The sequence below is a fragment of the Micromesistius poutassou genome (assembly GCF_964030765.1).
Source record: "Micromesistius poutassou genome assembly, chromosome: 13".
NCBI lineage: Eukaryota > Metazoa > Chordata > Actinopteri > Gadiformes > Gadidae > Micromesistius > Micromesistius poutassou.
Genome location: NC_140283.1, coordinates 615,824 through 637,416, shown reverse-complemented (window position 1 = coordinate 637,416; position 21,593 = coordinate 615,824). Strand labels below are relative to the sequence as shown.

The 21,593-nt window shown below is 45.8% G+C and overlaps 1 protein-coding gene across 1 annotated transcript in view; it reads left to right on the top strand.

The window, feature by feature from the left end:
* The first annotated feature begins 3,442 nt into the window (after positions 1–3,442).
* polr3b (polymerase (RNA) III (DNA directed) polypeptide B) overlaps positions 3,443–21,593 on the top strand; it is a 30,706-nt gene continuing 12,555 nt past the window's right edge. The window contains exons 1-22 of the mRNA XM_084477791.1: positions 3,443–3,582; positions 3,723–3,755; positions 4,666–4,722; positions 4,800–4,864; positions 4,961–5,036; positions 5,386–5,486; positions 5,686–5,777; positions 5,896–6,013; positions 6,349–6,457; positions 7,779–7,901; positions 8,606–8,722; positions 9,257–9,391; positions 10,543–10,704; positions 12,760–12,960; positions 15,104–15,266; positions 15,881–16,034; positions 16,439–16,513; positions 16,828–16,926; positions 17,738–17,865; positions 18,898–19,107; positions 19,561–19,719; positions 20,071–20,188. Coding sequence (XP_084333917.1) covers positions 3,511–3,582; positions 3,723–3,755; positions 4,666–4,722; positions 4,800–4,864; positions 4,961–5,036; positions 5,386–5,486; positions 5,686–5,777; positions 5,896–6,013; positions 6,349–6,457; positions 7,779–7,901; positions 8,606–8,722; positions 9,257–9,391; positions 10,543–10,704; positions 12,760–12,960; positions 15,104–15,266; positions 15,881–16,034; positions 16,439–16,513; positions 16,828–16,926; positions 17,738–17,865; positions 18,898–19,107; positions 19,561–19,719; positions 20,071–20,188 — 2,567 coding nt within the window. The 5' untranslated portion in view covers positions 3,443–3,510. The remainder of the gene's footprint in view (positions 3,583–3,722; positions 3,756–4,665; positions 4,723–4,799; positions 4,865–4,960; positions 5,037–5,385; positions 5,487–5,685; positions 5,778–5,895; positions 6,014–6,348; positions 6,458–7,778; positions 7,902–8,605; positions 8,723–9,256; positions 9,392–10,542; positions 10,705–12,759; positions 12,961–15,103; positions 15,267–15,880; positions 16,035–16,438; positions 16,514–16,827; positions 16,927–17,737; positions 17,866–18,897; positions 19,108–19,560; positions 19,720–20,070; positions 20,189–21,593) is intronic.

Below are 21,593 nucleotides of genomic sequence, written 5' to 3'. Positions count from 1 at the left end.
GTAGAGGTGATAGTAGAGGTGATAATAGTAGAGGTGATAGTAGTAGAGGTGATGGTAGTAGAGGTGATAGTAGTAGAGGTGATAATAGTAGAGGTGATAGTAGTAGAGGTGATGAAGTAGAGGTGGTAGTAGTAGAGGTGATAGTAGTAGAGGTGATAGTAGTAGAGGTGATAATAGTAGAGGTGATGGTAGTAGAGGTGATAGTAGTAGAGGTGATAGTAGAGGTGATAATAGTAGAGGTGATAGTAGTAGAGGTGATAGTAGAGGTGATAGTAGTAGAGGTGATAGTAGTAGAGGTGATAATAGTAGAGGTGATAATAGTAGAGGTGATAGTAGTAGAGGTGATAGTAGTAGAGGTGATAATAGTAAAGGTGATGGTAGTAGAGGTGATAATAGTAGAGGTGATAGTAGTAGAGGTGATAGTAGTAGAGGTGATAGTAGTAGAGGTGATCATAGTAGAGGTGATAATAGTAGAAGTGATGGTAGTAGAGGTGATAATAGTAGAGGTGATAGTAGTAGAGGTGATAGTAGTATAGGTGATAGTAGAGGTGATGGTAGTAGAGGTGATAGTAGAGGTGATAGTAGAGGTGATAATAGTAGAGGTGATAGTAGTAGAGGTGATAGTAGAGGTGATAATAGTAGAGGTGATAGTAGTAGAGGTGATGGTAGTAGAGGTGATAGTAGTAGAGGTGATAGTAGTAGAGGTGATAGTAGAGGTGATGGTAGTAGAGGTGATAGTAGTAGAGGTGATAATAGTAGAGGTGATGGTAGTAGAGGTGATAATAGTAGAGGTGATAGTAGTAGAGGTGATAGTAGTAGAGGTGATAATAGTAAAGGTGATGGTAGTAGAGGTGATAATAGTAGAGGTGATGGTAGTAGAGTTGATAGTAGTAGAGGTGATAGTAGTAGAGGTGATAGTAGTAGAGGTGATAATAGTAGAGGTGATAATAGTAAAGGTGATGGTAGTAGAGGTGATAATAGTAGAGGTGATAGTAGTAGAGGTGATGAAGTAGAGGTGGTAGTAGTAGAGGTGATAGTAGTAGAGGTGATAGTAGTAGAGGTGATAATAGTAGAGGTGATGGTAGTAGAGGTGATAGTAGTAGAGGTGATAGTAGAGGTGATAATAGTAGAGGTGATAGTAGTAGAGGTGATAGTAGTAGAGGTGATAGTAGAGGTGATAGTAGTAGAGGTGATAGTAGTAGAGGTGATAATAGTAGAGGTGATAATAGTAGAGGTGATAGTAGTAGAGGTGATAGTAGTAGAGGTGATAATAGTAAAGGTGATGGTAGTAGAGGTGATAATAGTAGAGGTGATAGTAGTAGAGGTGATAGTAGTAGAGGTGATAGTAGTAGAGGTGATCATAGTAGAGGTGATAATAGTAGAAGTGATGGTAGTAGAGGTGATAATAGTAGAGGTGATAGTAGTAGAGGTGATAGTAGTATAGGTGATAGTAGAGGTGATGGTAGTAGAGGTGATAGTAGAGGTGATAATAGTAGAGGTGATAGTAGTAGAGGTGATAGTAGAGGTGATAATAGTAGAGGTGATAGTAGTAGAGGTGATGGTAGTAGAGGTGATAGTAGTAGAGGTGATAGTAGTAGAGGTGATAGTAGAGGTGATGGTAGTAGAGGTGATAGTAGTAGAGGTGATAATAGTAGAGGTGATGGTAGTAGAGGTGATAATAGTAGAGGTGATAGTAGTAGAGGTGATAGTAGTAGAGGTGATAATAGTAGAGGTGATGGTAGTAGAGGTGATAATAGTAGAGGTGATAATAGTAGAGGTGATGGTAGTAGAGGTGATAGTAGTAGAGGTGATGGTAGTAGAGGTGATAGTAGTAGAGGTGATAGTAGTAGAGGTGGTAGTAGTAGAGGTGATAGTAGTAGAGGTGATGGTAGTAGAGGTGATAGTAGTAGAGGTGATAGTAGTAGAGGTGATAGTAGTAGAGGTGATAGTAGAGGTGATGGTAGTAGAGGTGATAGTAGTAGAGGTGATAGTAGTAGAGGTGATAATAGTAAAGGTGATGGTAGTAGAGGTGATAATAGTAGAGGTGATAGTAGTAGAGGTGATAGTAGTATAGGTGATGGTAGTAGAGGTGATAATAGTAGAGGTGATGGTAGTAGAGGTGATAATAGTAGAGGTGATAGTAGTAGAGGTGATAGTAGTAGAGGTGATAGTAGAGGTGATAGTAGTAGAGGTGATAGTAGTAGAGGTGATAATAGTAGAGGTGATAATAGTAGAGGTGATAGTAGTAGAGGTGATAATAGTAAAGGTGATGGTAGTAGAGGTGATAATAGTAGAGGTGATAGTAGTAGAGGTGATAGTAGTAGAGGTGATAGTAGTAGAGGTGATAATAGTAGAGGTGATGGTAGTAGAGGTGATAATAGTAGAGGTGATAGTAGTAGAGGTGATAGTAGTATAGGTGATAGTAGAGGTGATGGTAGTAGAGGTGATAGTAGAGGTGATAGTAGAGGTGATAGTAGAGGTGATAGTAGTATAGGTGATAGTAGAGGTGATAGTAGTAGAGGTGATAGTAGTAGAGGTGATAATAGTAAAGGTGATGGTAGTAGAGGTGATAATAGTAGAGGTGATAGTAGTAGAGGTGATAGTAGTAGAGGTGATGGTAGTAGAGGTGATAGTAGTAGAGGTGATAGTAGAGGTGATAGTAGTAGAGGTGATAATAGTAGAGGTGATAGTAGTATAGGTGATGGTAGTAGAGGTGATGGTAGAGGTGATAGTAGTATAGGTGATGGTAGTAGAGGTGATAGTAGTATAGGTGATAGTAGTAGAGGTGATAGTAGTAGAGGTGATAGTAGAGGTGATAGTAGTAGAGGTGATAGTAGTAGAGGTGATAGTAGTATAGGTGATAGTAGTAGAGGTGATAGTAGAGGTGATGGTAGTAGAGGTGATAGTAGTAGAGGTGATAGTAGTAGAGGTGATAGTAGTAGAGGGGATGGTAGATAGATGGTAGTAGATTTCCGTCCTTCGGAGGAGACGTAAAACCGAGGTCCTGACTCACTGAGGTCATAAAAGATCCCAGGGCACTTATGGCAAAGAGTAGGGGATCCCCCGGTGTCCTGGCTAAAACTGCCCAACCAGGCTCATTCAATCTGGCCCCCTAATCATCCCCCTATATATAATTGGCTCATTCATTAATTCCCTCACTCTCCACCTCAAGCTGGTGTGCGGTGAGCGTTCTGGTGCCGATTGGCTGCCGTGCATCACCCAAGTGGGTGCTACACATTGGTGGTGGTTAGTGAGGTCCCCCCTTCACTGTAAAGCGCTTTGAGTGTCTAGAAAAGCGCTATATAAATTCAATTAATTATTATTATTATTATTAGTAGTAGTAGAGGTGATGACAGCCAGCAGGGGGCGCCACGCACCTTTCTGTGGTCCTATCTCGTCAGGGAAAACGATGAAGAAGAAGTTGCTTCCGATGCCCGAATGCATGGAATGCATGTGTGTGAGTATTTATCCATTTGAACTTAGATAGTTCGTAGGATAGTTGGGGTCAACATGGACCTCCTGGCTGAGGAGTTCGGGGACCTGAGCCCGCAGCAGATCGCAGCTCCTGTCGACACTATAGAGGTAAATGAAGGAGGCTTCTGCAAAGCTCCACACACCATGCTGTCTAGAGCAATACACTGTCAGATGGTCAGATCATTAACCTAGAGAAAAGCACATGTCCTTACCTTCCTATGTTGATTCATTCATTTGATAATTTACAGGAAAAATGGAAATTGCTCCCGGCTTTCTTAAAGGTAAGCTCTTTGTTTATGTCCAAGGCATTTCATCTATTATCTATGACACTGCGTGGAAGTGGGATCTGGAATAATCTGGACAATCACCCAACCTTGTGTTTGCGGTGGTATTGTGTACCTGTCTAATGCTGTTATGCAGACCTGCAAACAAAACAACACTTCAAGAGAAGCGCGGTCACGCCAGCCACACTTCAAAAGGCGATTGCGCGTCTACATAGCTTTGTACGGTAAAGCGTTGCATTCAAGTGCACCTCGTAAACTCAGAAATAAACAATCGAATTGCCAAGAAAGTTGTTTACAACGGGAAAGATACATTGTCTTACAGATACATGGTAAGACATGTTCTGTCTTACACAAAATGCATTAAACAAAAGGGAGACCCCATAATGATGAACAACCGACTCCCACCCCTCTCCCCCTGTCTCCCACCCCTCTCCCCCCTGTCTCCCACCCCTCTCCCCCGTCTCCCACCCCTCTCCCCCGTCTCCCACCCCTCTCCCCCTGTCTCCCACCCCTCTCCCCCCTCTCCCCCGTCTCCCACCCCTCTCCCCCGTCTACTAATAATCGAATATTCTGACCCATCCCTAGTACACTGTATTGTATTTATAATAAAGTATGTCCATAATTGTTTGCATCCATAATCTATATAATCTTCTGATGTAGAAAAAACATTTCATTTATAATCATTTGTATAAATAATAAAATAATCAAACCCCTCCCCATTGGTCAAACAACTGGACCAATGGGGAGGTGAGATGACCCTGGGGGTGGAGCCTGACAGCTGAGGGCAGTGTCCCATCATCTGTGGAGAATACCGGATTATGCCAGTCCAGATACGCCTCTTTTCACGCGGTGTCATAATCGCGCTATGAGCGTCTTTACAACATAAACATAATGTGTTCATCTCCAGGTCAAAGGTCTGGTAAAGCAGCACATCGACTCATTCAACTACTTCATCAACGTGGAGGTAACACTCAAATCATATTAAGTCTGGTGTAACTGTGCTTGAATATACAAATTAAAACAAATATGGTTATTTTATAGATCAAGAAAATCATGAAAGCAAACGAGAAGATCACGAGCGATGCTGACCCCATGTGGTACCTCAAGTACGTCTCAGACCCCGTCGTTTTACTCTCACTTTTTAAGAAACGATATGGCCTCAGTGAACTCACTCAACATAAGTTATCAACCCTTACCTCCAGGTACCTGAACATATACGTGGGCATGCCGGATGTGGAGGAGAGCTTCAATGTCACCAGGCCTGTCTCTCCCCATGAGGTTAGTGTGGACAGGTTGGATGTACTGTAACGTCTGTTAGTGTTCTGTAGTGCTGCTTCAGGGTGGTCCAGTCACCAGACCACCTGCTCCCGTCCTGCACCCTTACCACTACTTCCCAGTGGTGAGGATGTTGGTTTCCCAAACGGCGGATTCTAGGTTGTATCCCATCAGTCTGGGTGGGATACAACCTCTATTTGATAAAGAGGTCTATTTGCTCATTAATAACATCTAATGCCAATTAAATAAATCATTCTTCTTTAAAAGCCTCTTCTAAAGACCTACTGAACAGGTAATGAAAGCAACGTGGTCAGACTTCCTGTAGTGTTGATTCAGTGTGTGTTTGGACCAGTGCCGTCTGCGCGACATGACCTACTCGGCGCCCATCACCGTGGACATCGAGTACACCAGAGGCAGCCAGAGGATCATCCGCAACGCCCTGCCCATCGGAAGGTACTGCTGACCCTCGCAGGCTCCTGCTCACCATCAGGCCTGCTGGTGTGGACACAGAACATCACACCAGAATCAAAGAGCCATCAGGCCTACCATCCACTCCGTCTGATTATTATTAATTCTATTTTTGTATTATCGTCATGCTTGTCTTTTCCTCCCTCTATAACTTGATCATATTTGTCAAATTTCCCAATCTCAGAATGCCCATCATGCTGCGCAGCTCCAACTGTGTGCTGACCGGGAAAACCCCCATGGAAGTGTCCAAACTCAACGAGTGCCCTTTAGACCCGGGTACAGCACCTCTCTGCCCCCCTCCACCCTCTACAAAGACATGGCTGCCCTGCAATATGTCGTCAGCAACTGAAAGTGAAGATGAATGACGTGAGGTTGTGGATGTGTTTGGTGGCAGGCGGGTACTTCATTGTGAAAGGGCAGGAGAAGGTGATCCTGATCCAGGAGCAGCTCTCCAAGAACCGCATCATCGTGGAGCAGGACCGCAAAGGAGCCGTCGGGGCCTCGGTCACCAGGTGCTGCACACGCTGCTCTTTACGCTGGTCTCACACCTCTTTACGCTGGTCTCACACCTCTTTACACTGGTCTCACACCTCTTTACGCTGGTCTCACACCTCTTTACGCTGGTCTCACACCTCTTTACGCTGGTCTCACACCTCTTTACGCTGGTCTCACACCTCTTTACGCTGGTCTCACACCTCTTTACGCTGGTCTCACACCTCTTAAACCTCCCACCTGGTAACTCTGGTTAAACCTTCCGCAGCATATGTATATTCCTTCAACTTAGTATTTCTGGAAGTCGTTTACTTTTTTACTTACATTTTATTTGAATGATAAACTCTCCTTTCAGCTCCACCCATGAGAAGAAGAGTAGGACGAATATGGTTGTGAAGAAGGGCCGATTCTACCTGAGGCATAACACTCTCTCCGAGGACGCACCCATCGCCATCATATTCAAGGTAAAGATAACCTTCTCCCATTGGCCGAGACACAGACAGTGTGCTGTACCTCGCTTTGTCAGCTAGGGGGCGGTGTGAGACCACAACAGGATGAGAAAGTAGATTTTTCTGTAAATATCTGTTAAAAAAGAACCTTCTCTTAATAGAGTCGCAGTTGAAGGTGTGTGGCAGTTTTTATAATTACCTCTAGTTTCTATGTTGTGTTCCTACTTCGTAGTTTAAATCCCCTGTGTGGTCAAACACACCACGCCACATTCCCATGAGCAAATATCACAGATGTAATAATAAGTTAACCGTCTCACCTCTGCCTCTGACATTAAGTTCCCCAACCCCACCGGCCTGTTTACCTGTTGGTATTGCAAAATATACTTTTCTGTAGGCCTGGGCAATAAAACAATAAATGATCGTATCGTGATAGACTTTTGATCAATATCAATATAAAACATGTTCAATATATATCGATAAGAGACTGGACCACTGAATCTAGCAGCTGGGTTTGTTACACAAACACGGTTCCATACTTATTTACAATAGTTGAGTGTTTTTTTCTTTGTTGTATCGACATTGGAGTATTTATCAATGAAGAGCAGTGGAAGGTCATATTAAGTGTTAAACAGGTGTGTTCATTAAAATTATTAATAGATATCAATCAATATGATCAAGTTATATCATGATGTCTTTCAGCCATATCGCCCAGGCCTACTTTTCTGAACTTATTTATCTTATATGTCATAAATACTACTACTAATAATACTTTTTCAGATAAACATTTATAGAAAAATATAGTCGTTATACTTTCTTGCTCTGTTTAACTGTCACTCTGTGTCTAACTGTAGCTCTGTTTAACTGTCGCTCTGTCTAACTGTCGCTCTGTCTAACTGTCGCTCTGTTTAACTGTCGCTGTGTCTAACTGTCGCTCTGTTTAACTGTCGCTCTGTCTAACTGTCGCTGTGTTTAACTGTCACTCTGTGTCTAACTGTCGCTCTGTGTCTAACTGTCGCTCTGTTTAACTGTCGCTCTGTGTCTAACTGTCGCTCTGTCTAACTGTCGCTCTGTGTTTAACTGTCGCTCTGTGTTTAACTGTCGCTCTGTTTAACTGTCGCTCTGTGTTTAACTGTCGCTCTGTCTAACTGTCGCTCTGTTTAACTGTCACTCTGTTTAACTGTCGCTCTGTTTAACTGTCGCTCTGTGTGTAACTGTCGCTCTGTTTAACTGTCGCTCTGTTTAACTGTCGCTCTGTGTGTAACTGTTGCTCTGTTTAACTGTCGCTCTGTGTGTAACTGTTGCTCTGTTTAACTGTCGCTCTGTGTTTTGTGGGAAGGCCATGGGTGTGGAGAGTGACCAGGAGATCGTTCAGATGATCGGAACAGAGGAACACGTGGTGGCCAACTTCTCCCCCAGCTTGGAGGAGTGTCAGAAGGCCCAGATCTTCACCCAGACTCAGGTACCTCCCTGGCCTGGCTCCCCTGGATCCCGCCCACCTTTCAAACATGTTCTGTTCAGGGTCTGGTATCGGGGGGCTTGAGGGACATTTCTGCTGAGAAGGTTTACTGCACCGGGCAGCGTTTTGTAGGCGGACTTCTAAAGAATATGCTGATGCGGGACCTGTGTGACCATGCGAGCTACAGAGAACAACATGTGTGAAATTCTTTGATTTACTTTACTTTGTATCTTCAATCTCTATGGATTTGAGAAATGTCGGCCTAAATATCCACCACATCCTCAACTTGCTAAATGGCTTTCCGCTCAGTGATTGGTCGAGGTTGTGGCGCTCCATGGCTTAATTAATGCAATCAACGAATCAATGAATGCATTGCACCGTTTCTAGGTTTTGAATTCCGAGTGATTGTGTTTGAATATATAGTAAGCAGAGCACAGGGTGGTCTCTGTGGAAGTCCTCCGCCTGCTTAACCTTTGACCTACATCTGTACATCAGTTGCATATTCAGATAAGCGCTGTTGTTCAGGATGTCTGCTTTCTATTGTGTGTGTTAGTCTTTGAATATAAACATCAGTGTGTAACATTTTAAATCCCTCATTTTGTTTTGTTGGGTACTTTTTGCACAATGTCTTTCCACTGGGTCCTGAGTCCTGAGTTGTTACTGTATATATTAGATATGATATATCTGGTCTGCTGTGTTGTGTCCAGGCGTTGAAGTACCTTGGGAACAAGGTGCGGCGACAGAGGATGTGGGGCGGGCCCAAGAAAACCAAGATGGAGGAGGCTAGGGAGCTGCTGGCCTCGCTCATCCTGACGCACGTACCAGTGAGTCTTCCTCGTCTTCCTCCCACCTTGTGCCTTCGTTAGAAACAATTGCAAATCATTTGCATGCACACGTGTTATTATTTTTTATGACACGGCTCAACGCTGTGGAACGCTCCGTTCACTTGCATGGGCCTTCCCGACTTCCTGTGGTGAATTATTTTTCAATAATTGACCGTTGCTAAGCACATAATGTCCGCTGTCAAGGAAAGTGGATTTTTTCACGTCTTTCGTATCACTCCGCAAGTAGTCCGGTAACTTATCAACCCCAGCGGATTCGGTTGCTAAGCGACATCAACGTCTTGGGCGGACTATTTCTCTGCTGATCAACACTACGAATGAAGTTATTTTTTCATTTTGGCAAGAAGCCGTGTAATAAGCGGGATAATGTATAGAACATCGCCGTTCATTATCGGGAAATAACCCGCGTTCTATACATTATCCCTTACTTCTGTTGCTGTGTATAAGGTTCTTTGACTGGTGTTTAAATAATTGCTTTAATGTTTGGTATTGATGTTTGTTGTTGTTTGTCTCCAGGTGAAGGAGTTTAACTTCCGGGCGAAGTGTGTGTACCTGGCGGTGATGGTGCGACGGGTCATCCTCGCTCAGGGGGAGCACAAGGTGGACGACAGGGATTACTATGGCAACAAGCGTCTGGAGCTGGCCGGGCAGGTACCAGAACAACGCTCCTCCTCATTCCAGGACTACTCTGTAATTAAAGGCGCTGGATGGAGTCGCACCAGGATGCTCATATTTTATATCAAGTGGCTATTTATTTGCATCAGAATTATTTTGAGAGAGGGCTGCGTTCCAAACTTCCATTCAGTCCGATCTGTGAGACAAAACAGCCTGGATGTCCCCTCGCAACGCGTTGCCAGACAGCGAGCAGAGAGCTGATGATGAGACATGGATCAGAGCCGGGAGCCAAGAGGACGCAGGCCGCAGCCCGCCGCATCTCTCACCTGCATCTCCTGCCTTTTTAATAAGACGCTCACCGCCCCCCGCCCTCAGCCTTTGTGCCGGCCTGTTTTGTTTAGGTCGCCCCCCCCCCCACCCCCCCCCCCTCGGTCGGGCGGGGAGATATGGTCCCTCATATAGGGCCCAGCGCCGACATGCATGGGGGACACACATTGTTTTTCCTTCCAGTGGCGTGACAATGGAACGGCTGTCTTGACTGGAGCGATTGAGCTAATCCTGCAGCTCAGCTCTGATAATGTAATTACTGCTGTCTTGAGGCCTTTAATCCACCCCCCCTTCCTTCACACAGACCAGGTTGGGGGGGGTGAGAGGGAGGGAGGGAGGGAGGGGGAGGGCAGGGGAGAAAACTGAGCCCACTTTTTTTCCAACTGTGGGCTTACACACTCCACACCAGCTAAGCTCTCTGCTCTCCAATTAACAGTTCTCTGACATTCAACTAATTGGCTCGGCAGCGCTACTGAAGCTTAATTTCTTTATTAATTTGAGGCCGTTTGTTTTTGATTTATGCTAATGCACAGGTGGGAGGGGGTTATGCCAGAGGTTGCCTCCTGTGGGGTGGGGGGGGGGGGAGGGGGAGGGGGGGGAGGGTCTGGGCGCAGGGCCAGGTCAGACTTATCAGAGAGCTGGCAACGCTGGGTTATTAAATCTGACAGTCAGCACCGTCTCTCTGCTGATAAGGGAGTACGTACACACACACACAGACACGCAGACGCACACACACACACACACACACACACACGTGCTGATGACTCCATCACATGGCCACGAGTGCAGGGAGTTCAGTGTGTTGATGTCCTCCGTTGTGTGTTGGTTGTGCCTCCCCCCCCCTCCCCCCTCCCCCCCAGCTGCTCTCCCTGCTGTTTGAAGACCTGTTTAAGAAGTTCAACTCGGAGCTGAAGAAGATCGCCGACCAGATCATCCCCAAGCAGAGGGCAGCTCAGTTCGACGTGGTGAAGCACATGAGGCAGGACCAGATCACCAACGGCATGGTCAACGCCATCTCCACCGTGAGTCCACAGGGCGCCGGGCTACTGCGGCCGGAACGCCGTCTCCACGGAGTCAGGGCCTCAGGGAACGCCGTCTCCACGGAGTCAGGGCCTCAGGGAACGCCGTCTCCACGGAGTCAGGGCCTCAGGGAACGCCGTCTCCACGGAGTCAGGGCCTCAGGGAACGCCGTCTCCACGGAGTCAGGGCCTCAGGGAACGCCGTCTCCACGGAGTCAGGGCCTCAGGGAACGTTATATGACGTATGTATACATGTTCTACGTCTGCTAAGCTAGAACAATCTAAGTCCTCCCAGGGGGAGTATTCACTCCCACCAGAACGCCCTCAGTAAGTGTGTGAAACAGCTCGTTTGTGCTCAGACTTCACTTCCGTAACAGGTTGACGTCAGACCGTACAGAAGTCCCACCTCACGGCAATGATTCCAACTTCCCGGGGGTGGAAATTTGCAGACACACGCGCAAAGCGTTACACCAATCACAGCAGACGGCTACTCGGAAGGGGGGCCTGAAAGCGACAGGCTACAAGACAGAGGGCCCTAGTTAGACGGTCTGAAACGCAGACGTGAAGCGCAAAGTCCAAGTAGCTTTGTGGGCGGTTCTATGGCTCTGTTGCTATTATGACGGCGAGATAAATGAGTAAATCTAAAATGGGTTGGTCTGAAACCCATAGGTGTGTTTTTGGCGTCCATTAAACCAATGAGAGTTCCATCTCCCATCCCCTTTAAGAGCCAGCGCATTTGACTTGACGAGTTGATATTTTGACAGCGCGTTTGCAGTCTCCGCTGAGACAGATGCATGACCACATGAATTTCAAACTTCAAATGACTCAGTTTATGGCCAAGTAATAGGCCTAATTCACACATGGAATAGCGTTTTCTTCTCCAACTTCAGAAACACTGATTCGTCATGTAAATTGCGGCAAAGACAACTTAACACATATGATATGCGGACACGGTCCTGTGGCCGCAACTGTGGGTCTATTTAATGATATGCGGCAATACATTAATAAACATCGATTGTTACCAGTATTGTATACATTATCGTTATCGACTTGTGTTCATAATATGCATGTGTCCCCCCCCCGTTAATATACATTGCCATGGACTGTATTATGTGTTACGTGTTTAGTTTGCATGTGTTTAAACAGATGGGTGCGCACACATGCGCGCACCAAGCATCACCCGCATTCATTCATTCTATTAAACACTCACTCGCGGTAAAACTATGATCAAATATTCATCAATCCTGAAAGTTATGGGCTTGTACACGATGTCTGTGTCAAGAACATATGTGTTTGCTGTACGGTGTTTGCAGATGCATTGATTTAAAAGTACAACTTACCACTGTATCAGCTGTTACACGAGATTTTTAAACAAGATTTTGTTTTGGGAGGCTGGAATATACTTTGCTCGAGTTTATTATTGTTATTATTATTATTTAAATGCCTGGCATAGCCTACTCTACTGTGTTCATTCATGCAGCCCCTATGGAAAAAAAAAAAAGTCCAGTCCAAATGCTACTTCTATGCAGTTTCACACATATGAACAATCTTTGACATCATAATATTTAAATCAGGCTAATCGTTTGCATGTCTGTGCTGTGTATAGCCTACGTGTGTGTAAGCGTATGTTGCAGTTCCGACCTGCCATGGCACGTCAAAATAGCAACACCAACTGCGCTATCCGCTAGTGCATTTAGACCAGGAATTGTTCGGACAGTTGCGCAATTGTATTGGCGCAATCTTTAGATCGGTAAAATAGCACCAAGTATCATTTGCGCAGGAACATGCCTCTGCTTTTCGCCGACACGCCTCTCCAGGCGCAAGTGTAGTGGCGCCTGGTTGCTGCGGGGGAAAATCAGCTTTGCGCCGGGTGCAAACTAGCAACGATACATGCATCGGTGTAGAAAGTCAATTGCGCTGGGTGCAAGATAGGGCCCAGAACGTTTTTGAAAGACGCTGAAAATGGTTTTGCAGAAATGAACAGAGTGAGAATAATAAGGGGTATTTCTAACCCTTTTCTAGTTGATGAGCCCTTTAAAGCCTTGACCTCTTCCTCAGGGGAACTGGTCCCTGAAGCGCTTCAAGATGGACCGGCAGGGCGTGACCCAGGTGCTGTCCCGCCTCTCCTTCATCTCCGCCCTGGGCATGATGACCCGCATCTCCTCCCAGTTCGAGAAGACCCGCAAGGTCAGCGGGCCGCGCTCCCTGCAGCCGTCCCAGTGGGGGATGCTGTGCCCCTCGGACACGCCCGAGGGAGAGGTGAGCCGTCTCTCTCTCCACGCACCATGGGGGGTCCCACGCCCACCAGGGGATTTAACCTACATCATACTACTGTTAACACTGTTCTAGGGGAGATTTAACCTACATCATACTACTATTAACACTGTTCTAGGGGAGATTTAACCTACATCATACTACTATTAACACTGTTCTAGGGGAGATTTAACCTACATCATACTACTATAAACACTGTTCTAGGGGAGATTTAACCTACATTATACTACTATTAACACTGTTCTAGGGGAGATTTAACCTACATTATACTACTATTAACACTGTTCTAGGGGAGATTTAACCTACATCATACTACTATTAACACTGTTCTAGGGGAGATTTACCTACATCATACTACTATTAACACTGTTCTAGGGAGAACATTAAACCCTTACACTTTCTCAATACTACTTAACACTGTCATAGGGAGATTTAACCTACATCATACTACTATTAACACTGTTCTAGGGGAGATTTAACCTACATTATACTACTATTAACACTGTTCTAGGGAGATTTAACCCTACATTATACTACTATTAACACTGTTCTAGGGGAGATTTAACCTACATCATACTACTATTAACACTGTTCTAGGGGAGATTTAACCTACATCATACTACTATTAACACTGTTCTAGGGGAGATTTAACCTACATTATACTACTATTAACACTGTTCTAGGGGAGATTTAACCTACATCATACTACTATTAACACTGTTCTAGGGGAGATTTAACCTACATTATACTACTATTAACACTGTTCTAGGGGAGATTTAACCTACATTATACTACTATTAACACTGTTCTAGGGGAGATTTAACCTACATTATACTACTATAAACACTGTTCTAGGGAGATTTAACCTACATTATACTACTATAAACACTGTTCTAGGGGAGATTTAACCTACATTATACTACTATTAACACTGTTCTAGGGGAGATTTAACCTACATTATACTACTATTAACACTGTTCTAGGGGAGATTTAACCTACATTATACTACTATAAACACTGTTCTAGGGGAGATTTAACCTACATTATACTACTATTAACACTGTTCTAGGGGAGATTTAACCTACATTATACTACTATAAACACTGTTCTAGGGGAGATTTAACCTACATTATACTACTATAAACACTGTTCTAGGGGAGATTTAACCTACATTATACTACTATAAACACTGTTCTAGGGGAGATTTAACCTACATTATACTACTATAAACACTGTTTTAGGGGAGATTTAACCTACATTATACTACTATAAACACTGTTCTAGGGGAGATTTAACCTACATTATACTACTATTAACACTGTTCTAGGGGAGATTTAACCTACATTATACTACTATTAACACTGTTCTAGGGGAGATTTAACCTACATTATACTACTATAAACACTGTTCTAGGGGAGATTTAACCTACATTATACTACTATTAACACTGTTAGAGTTGTAAAGGTAGAGAGCAGAAAAGACAAGATATGTTGACCCCCCCTCTCTACTCCCTCCCGTCATCTCTCCATCATTGAGCAGAGTGGTGGTGGAGCTATGTTAGTGCTATGGGCATGTGATTGACATGCAGGATGGACGCCCTGGACCAATGGGGGGAGAGGTCCCCTGATAGGCCAGACGTTCCCCTGATAGGCCAGACGTTCCCCTGATAGGCCAGACGTTCCCCTGATAGGCCAGACGTTCCCCTGATAGGCCAGACGTTCCCTTGATAGGCCAGACGTTCCCCTGATAGGCCAGACGTTCCCCTGATAGGCCAGACGTTCCCCTGATAGGCCAGACGTTCCCCTGATAGGCCAGACGTTCCCCTGATAGGCCAGACGTTCCCCTGATAGGCCAGACGTTCCCCTGATAGGCCAGACGTTCCCCTGATAGGCCAGACGTTCCCCTGATAGGCCAGACGTTCCCCTGATAGGCCAGACGTTCCCCTGATAGGCCAGACGTTCCCCTGATAGGCGGTTTCAGTCTTAACTTCAAGATGTTGTTTCCTCTCTGACTTTGGACACACAACGTACAGGATGCCTTTGAACCAGCTTTATTTGTAGACTTGATACCTTTGGACTAAGCTTTCGTACATTGAGTCCTTGTAAGCGGGTTGGTTTGCGTTCCCCAGGCCTGTGGTCTGGTGAAGAACCTGGCGCTGATGACCCACATCACCACGGACATGGAGGACGGGCCCATCATCAAGCTGGCCATGAACCTGGGGGTGGAGGACGTCAACCTGCTGTGTGGAGAGGAGCTCTCCTACCCCTCCGTCTTCCTCGTCTTCCTCAACGGTAGAGAGGAGCGACCAGGGCCAGACCCACCCCACCACACCTGGGGAAGAGCTTCCTGCTCCAGGGACCAGGCAGGAAGCTCTCCTGCTGTCCTGGGACCCAAATGGACTTTTTTGTCTCAGTACTCGATGTTCCCCTCTATGAACATTAATTATTTAGTGTAAGGTTGTGGAAACCTTCCCCCGTTTCATTAGGATTCTACGGTGTGCTAAGTGCACAGAAGTAAACAAAGAGGAAGGCTTTTCTTCTTTGGTTCTTTCTATTAAAGGACGACTTGAAAAGGACCTGCTAATCCGTCCTGTTTGAACCCTAATGGCTAATACCATGAAGGGAGGGAAGGCTGGCCAATAAGTCATTAATCGTGTGCCACCGGTTGATATTATTGTTGTGACACAACTTGGCCCATTAATTACAGCGTGTTGTCATTAGGTCCTTTTTTGCTTGTTTACGATAACTGTCAAATTGTAATGGCTGTGGTGTGCTTTAATTAGCCGCCTGCTGCCACGGCGCTGCCACAGGGCTCTTTGTGTTCAGGCATACATACAGCGCCATAGGACCACACACTCTGTATCCATAACTGTGTGTGTGTGTGTGTGTGCGTGTGTGCGCCCCAGGTAACATCCTGGGGGTGATCAGAGACCACCAGAAGCTGGTGAGTACCTTCAGGCTGATGCGCCGCGCCGGCTTCATCACAGAGTTCGTCTCCATCTCCACCAACCGGACGGACCGCTGCGTGTACATCTCCTCAGACGGGGGCCGCCTGTGTCGGTAGGGTCCTGTGAGGCGGTGTGCGTCGCCGTACATCATGCCTGACTCTAGTGTTTCAATGTGGTTTTGCATTTACGATAACAATGCTACTACTGATGTTGTTTGAATCTCAGATATAGAGAATATATTTTTAAATTCCTCCACGACTGTCCTGTGCTTTCTGTTCGGACTTCACACGTTGCATGCAGCATGAATAATCATATCTTATGTGTGTATATAAGGATATGCAAGACATGACAGAAATAAATGTGTATGCTGTTTTGTACTCCAGGATTAAAGAACAAATATACCTTAAATAATTTAATTGTTCTCTTTTACAATATTATTGATCTGATTATGATCAGAGACCAAACGGAGCTCAGGCCGTGGTAGATGACCCGCTGACCTCTGACCCCTGTCGTTAGGCCCTACATCATCGTGAAGAAAGGTCAGCCCATGGTGAAGAACCGCCACATAGAGGAGCTCTCTCAGGGCTACAGGTACAACACCTCACGACACGTTACTATGACGACCTCGTCCTCAGCAAACACTCACGGAGACGGTGTACGGTCGATGTGTCACGTCTCTCCCTGTCCTCTGTTGTCATGGAGACGGTGTGCGGTCGATGTGTCACGTCTCTCCCTGTCCTCTGTTGTCATGGAGACGGTGTACGGTCGATGTGTCACGTCTCTCCCTGTCCTCTGTTGTCATGGAGACGGTGTGCGGTCGATGTGTCACGTCTCTCCCTGTCCTCTGTTGTCATGGAGACGGTGTATTGTTGATTGATGTGTCACTGTCTCTCCCGTCTTGTCAGAACCTTTGAGGACTTCCTTCACGAGAGTTTGGTGGAGTACCTGGACGTGAACGAGGAGAACGACTGTCAGATCGCTCTTTACGAGCACATGATCAGCAAGTGAGTATCCTGACCACCACGGTGATGAATGAATCATTGATGCGATCATTAGGCTGAGGTGATGCTTCCATCGGAAGCTTTCTGGATCTTCTTCTGAAGGGTAGGAGGACCACAGGCCAGTGGTATTAGTGTGACGATGCTGAAACATACGACCTGGAGGCTGTGTGAGCTGTCTCTGCTCTCATGGTGCTGTGTGAGGTCTCTCATGGTGCTGTGTGAGGTGTCTCATGGTGCTGTGTGAGGTGTCTCATGGTGCTGTGTGAGGTGTCTCATGGTGCTGTGTGAGGTGTCTCATGGTGCTGTGTGAGGTCTCTCATGGTGCTGTGTGAGGTGTCTCATGGTGCTGTGTGAGGTGTCTCATGGTGCTGTGTGAGGTGTCTCATGGTGCTGTGTGAGGTGTCTCATGGTGCTGTGTGAGGTGTCTCATGGTGCTGTGTGAGGTCTCTCATGGTGCTGTGTGAGGTGTCTCTCATGGTGCTGTGTGAGGTCTCTCATGGTGCTGTGTGAGGTGTCTCTCATGGTGCTGTGTGAGGTGTCTCATGGTGCTGTGTGAGGTGTCTCATGGTGCTGTGTGAGCTGTCTCATGGTGCTGTGTGAGGTCTCTCATGGTGCTGTGTGAGGTGTCTCATGGTGCTGTGTGAGGTGTCTCATGGTGCTGTGTGAGGTCTCTCATGGTGCTGTGTGAGGTGTCTCTCATGGTGCTGTGTGAGGTGTCTCATGGTGCTGTGTGAGGTGTCTCATGGTGCTGTGTGAGGTCTCTCATGGTGCTGTGTGAGGTGTCTCATGGCTCCTCTTGTCGTTGTTTATGCAGAGAGACGACACACCTGGAGATCGAGCCCTTCACGCTGCTGGGGGTATGCGCTGGTCTCATCCCCTACCCCCACCATAACCAGTCCCCTAGGAACACGTACCAGTGTGCTATGGGCAAGCAGGCCATGGGTAAGTCAGTCTGTCATAAGCCACTGTGGATAGATCAAACATACACTCCTTTCTCACACGACAAGAAGTTGGCTGGTATTTATTTTTTTACAAACAATGGAATACACTGACAAATGACAGTTATACAAAGTCTTTACCCCTCGCCCCCCTCTGCACACACACACACACACACACACACACACACACACACACACACACACACACACACACACACACACACACACACACACACACACACACACACACACACACCCCCCTCCCCCCATGTCTATGTTTATACACAGACCAATACACACCAGTGTGTGTGTGTGTGGGCCCTTTGCCTGCCAGTCACAGAGTGTCATTAGTGATTCCTTGGTGAGCCGTCCTCTGCATGCGGGGGTCAGTATGCTCAGCTGCAAAAGACCTCCAGAGTACGCACCCTCGGCACCGTGGCAACCAGAACCCCCTTAAACGGCCCAGCTAACATTTGTAATAGCAGCCCCCCCCCTCGCCCCGCTTTACAAACACGCAGACTGGAACTATATTTGGCCCAATATCCTCTGGCTGGGAGCTGTGTGGACAGCCCTATACATGTGCAAATGGAGCGGTGAGCTCGGAGCCCATTACCACAAACTCTGTGCTTGTAGCCCAATTGTCAACTAATGGCGGCGGACAAAAGCCCCTCCTTCCACGGGGGGGGGGGGGGGGGGGGGGCGGTGATAACCCCCCCTGGTCTCTCAGTAGCCCCACCCTGACCCAGGTTGACCCCGGGCTCATACCTGTGGTTCATTTGGGGAGCGTTGATGAGCTGACCTCTGACCTCGGGCCCCCGGGAGGGGAGAGGAGGAGAACCATCAGGGAGTCTCTCCTTGACACGTGGACTGAAAGTCACTTTGATTTCCCTTTTGACTTTCAGGGCTTTTAAACACGCCTGTGTGACTGGCTCCCAGCCTCGTGTTTACAGAATGTACGTCTCGTTGGATGCAGTATCTCTTGTGTTCAGAGGTGATTGTCCCTGAATGCACACGCTGTGGTCCACGTCTCCTCCAGGCACCATCGGCTACAACCAGAGGAACCGCATCGACACGCTGATGTACCTGCTGGCCTACCCCCAGAGGCCCATGGTGAAGACCAAGACCATCGAGCTCATCGACTTCGAGAAGCTCCCTGCCGGCCAGAACGCCACGGTGGCGGTGATGAGCTACAGCGGCTACGACATCGAGGACGCCCTGATCCTCAACAAGGCCTCGCTGGACAGAGGTGTGTGTGTGTGTGTGTGTGTGTGTGTGTGTGTGTGTGTGTGTGTGTGTGTGTGTGTGTGTGTGTGTGTGTGTGTGTGTGTGTGTGTGTGTGTGTGTGTGTGTGTGTGTGTGTGTGTGTGTAACTTTTGCATCAAGAAGAAAGGGCTAAAGGATTCAAGGTTTTATTAAAAATCATCATATAAGAATAGAATATAATAACCTTTCATACTCACATTTGTTGTAGTAATATTCGCACACAAAAGGAGTCATGTTCTTTGGCCAAGGTGGTTAAGAAGAGACCTTCACACCTAACTGTCTTAACTAGTCCATATTAGACGGGGATCTATTCAGAAACGTGTCCATGGCTGATGCATTAATGTGAAGAATACATCCTGAGGATTCATCAAAGCTGTAGTTCCCTTATTGCTGCTGAGCAGACCGAAGACGGTGACCACGGTGCTGTCCCTCTCAGGGTTTGGGAGGTGCCTCGTGTATAAGAACGCTAAGTGCACCTTGAGGCGCTACACCAACCAGACGTTCGACAAGGTGATGGGCCCCATGCTGGACGCTGCCACGCGCAAGCCCATCTGGAGGCACAACATCCTGGACGCAGACGGCATCTGCTCCCCTGGTGAGGACTACCTCCACCGTCTCCCAAATGTCCAAGGCTGGCTTGATGTCATTTGATGTTACGATGTTATTTCTAATGGAACCAAACAACTTTTAAGTTCACGGTGACTTATTTTAATCAAGTCGATTCAACTTTAAGTATAAGGTTATGGTTAGGCTTAACAATCTGTATTGATTGAGCAGAGGTAATAACGACATACAAACGATGATATATCTATTTATCTATCTATACCCCTACAGGATCAAATGAAGCATAAGGCGGTTCTGATGTGTCTCTTCAGGCGTTGTAGGCGTGTGTTCTGGCTGTACACAGTATGTCATTCCAGTGTTGGTTCTGTGCCCGGTGGTGCAGGTGAGAAGGTGGAGAACAAGCAGGTGTTGGTGAATAAGGCCATGCCGACTGTGACCCAGACGCCACTGGAGGGCAGCACCCAGCCAGGCCAGCCCCAGTACAGAGACGTGCCCATTGGGTGAGCCCTTCGCCAGAGCCCCGCCCACCATCAGAGCCCCGCCCACTGCCAGAGCCCCGCCCACTGCCAGAGTCCCGCCCACATCCACCCCACCGCCCAGAGCCCCGCCCACCATCAGAGCCCCGCCCACTGCCAGAGCCCCGCCCACATCCACCCCACTGCCAGAGCCCCACCCACCATCAGAGCCCCGCCCACCATCAGAGCCCCGCCCACCGCCCAGAGCCCCGCCCACCATCAGAGCCCCGCCCAGAGCCAGAGCCCCGCCCACATCCACATCTCCCTCACCCCCACCATTTAGTTAGTAGTGATAGTATTTAGTTAGTATTAGTTAGTAGTGATAGTATTTAGTTAGTATTAGTTAGTAGTGATAGTATTAGTAGTGATAGTATTTAGTTAGTATTAGTAGTGATAGTATTAGTTAGTAGTGATAGTATTTAGTTAGTATTAGTTAGTAGTGATAGTATTAGTAGTGATAGTATTTAGTTAGTATTAGTAGTGATAGTATTAGTTAGTAGTGATAGTATTTAGTTAGTATTAGTTAGTAGTGATAGTATTAGTAGTGATAGTATTTAGTTAGTATTAGTAGTGATAGTATTAGTTAGTAGTGATAGTATTTAGTTAGCATTAGTTAGTAGTGATAGTATTTAGTTAGTAGTGATAGTATTAGTTACTATTAGTTAGTAGTGATAGTATTTAGTTAGTATTAGTTAGTAGTGATAGTATTAGTTAGTAGTGATAGTATTAGTTACTATTAGTTAGTAGTGATAGTATTTAGTTAGTATTAGTTAGTAGTGATAGTATTAGTTAGTAGTGATAGTATTTAGTTAGTATTAGTTAGTAGTGATAGTATTTAGTTAGTATTAGTTAGTAGTGATAGTATTAGTTAGTAGTGATAGTATTTAGTTAGTATTAGTTAGTAGTGATAGTATTTAGTTAGTATTAGTTAGTAGTGATAGTATTTAGTTAGTATTAGTTAGTAGTGATAGTATTAGCAGTGATAGTATTTAGTTAGTATTAGTTAGTAGTGATAGTATTAGTTAGTAGTGATAGTATTTAGTTAGTATTAGTTAGTAGTGATAGTATTTAGTTAGTAGTGAGAGTATTAGTTAGTAGTGATAGTATTAGTTAGTAGTGATAGTATTAGTTACTATTAGTTTGTAGTGATAGTATTAGTTAGTAGTGATGGTATTAGTTACTATTAGTTAGTAGTGATAGTATTTAGTTAGTATTAGTTAGTAGTGATAGTATTAGTTAGTAGTGATAGTATTTAGTTAGTATTTAGTTAGTAGTGATAGTATTAGTTAGTAGTGATTGTATTAGTTAGTAGTGATAGTATTAGTTAGTAGTGATAGTATTAGTAGTGATGGTATTAGTTAGTAGTGAAAGTATTAGTTAGTAGTGATGG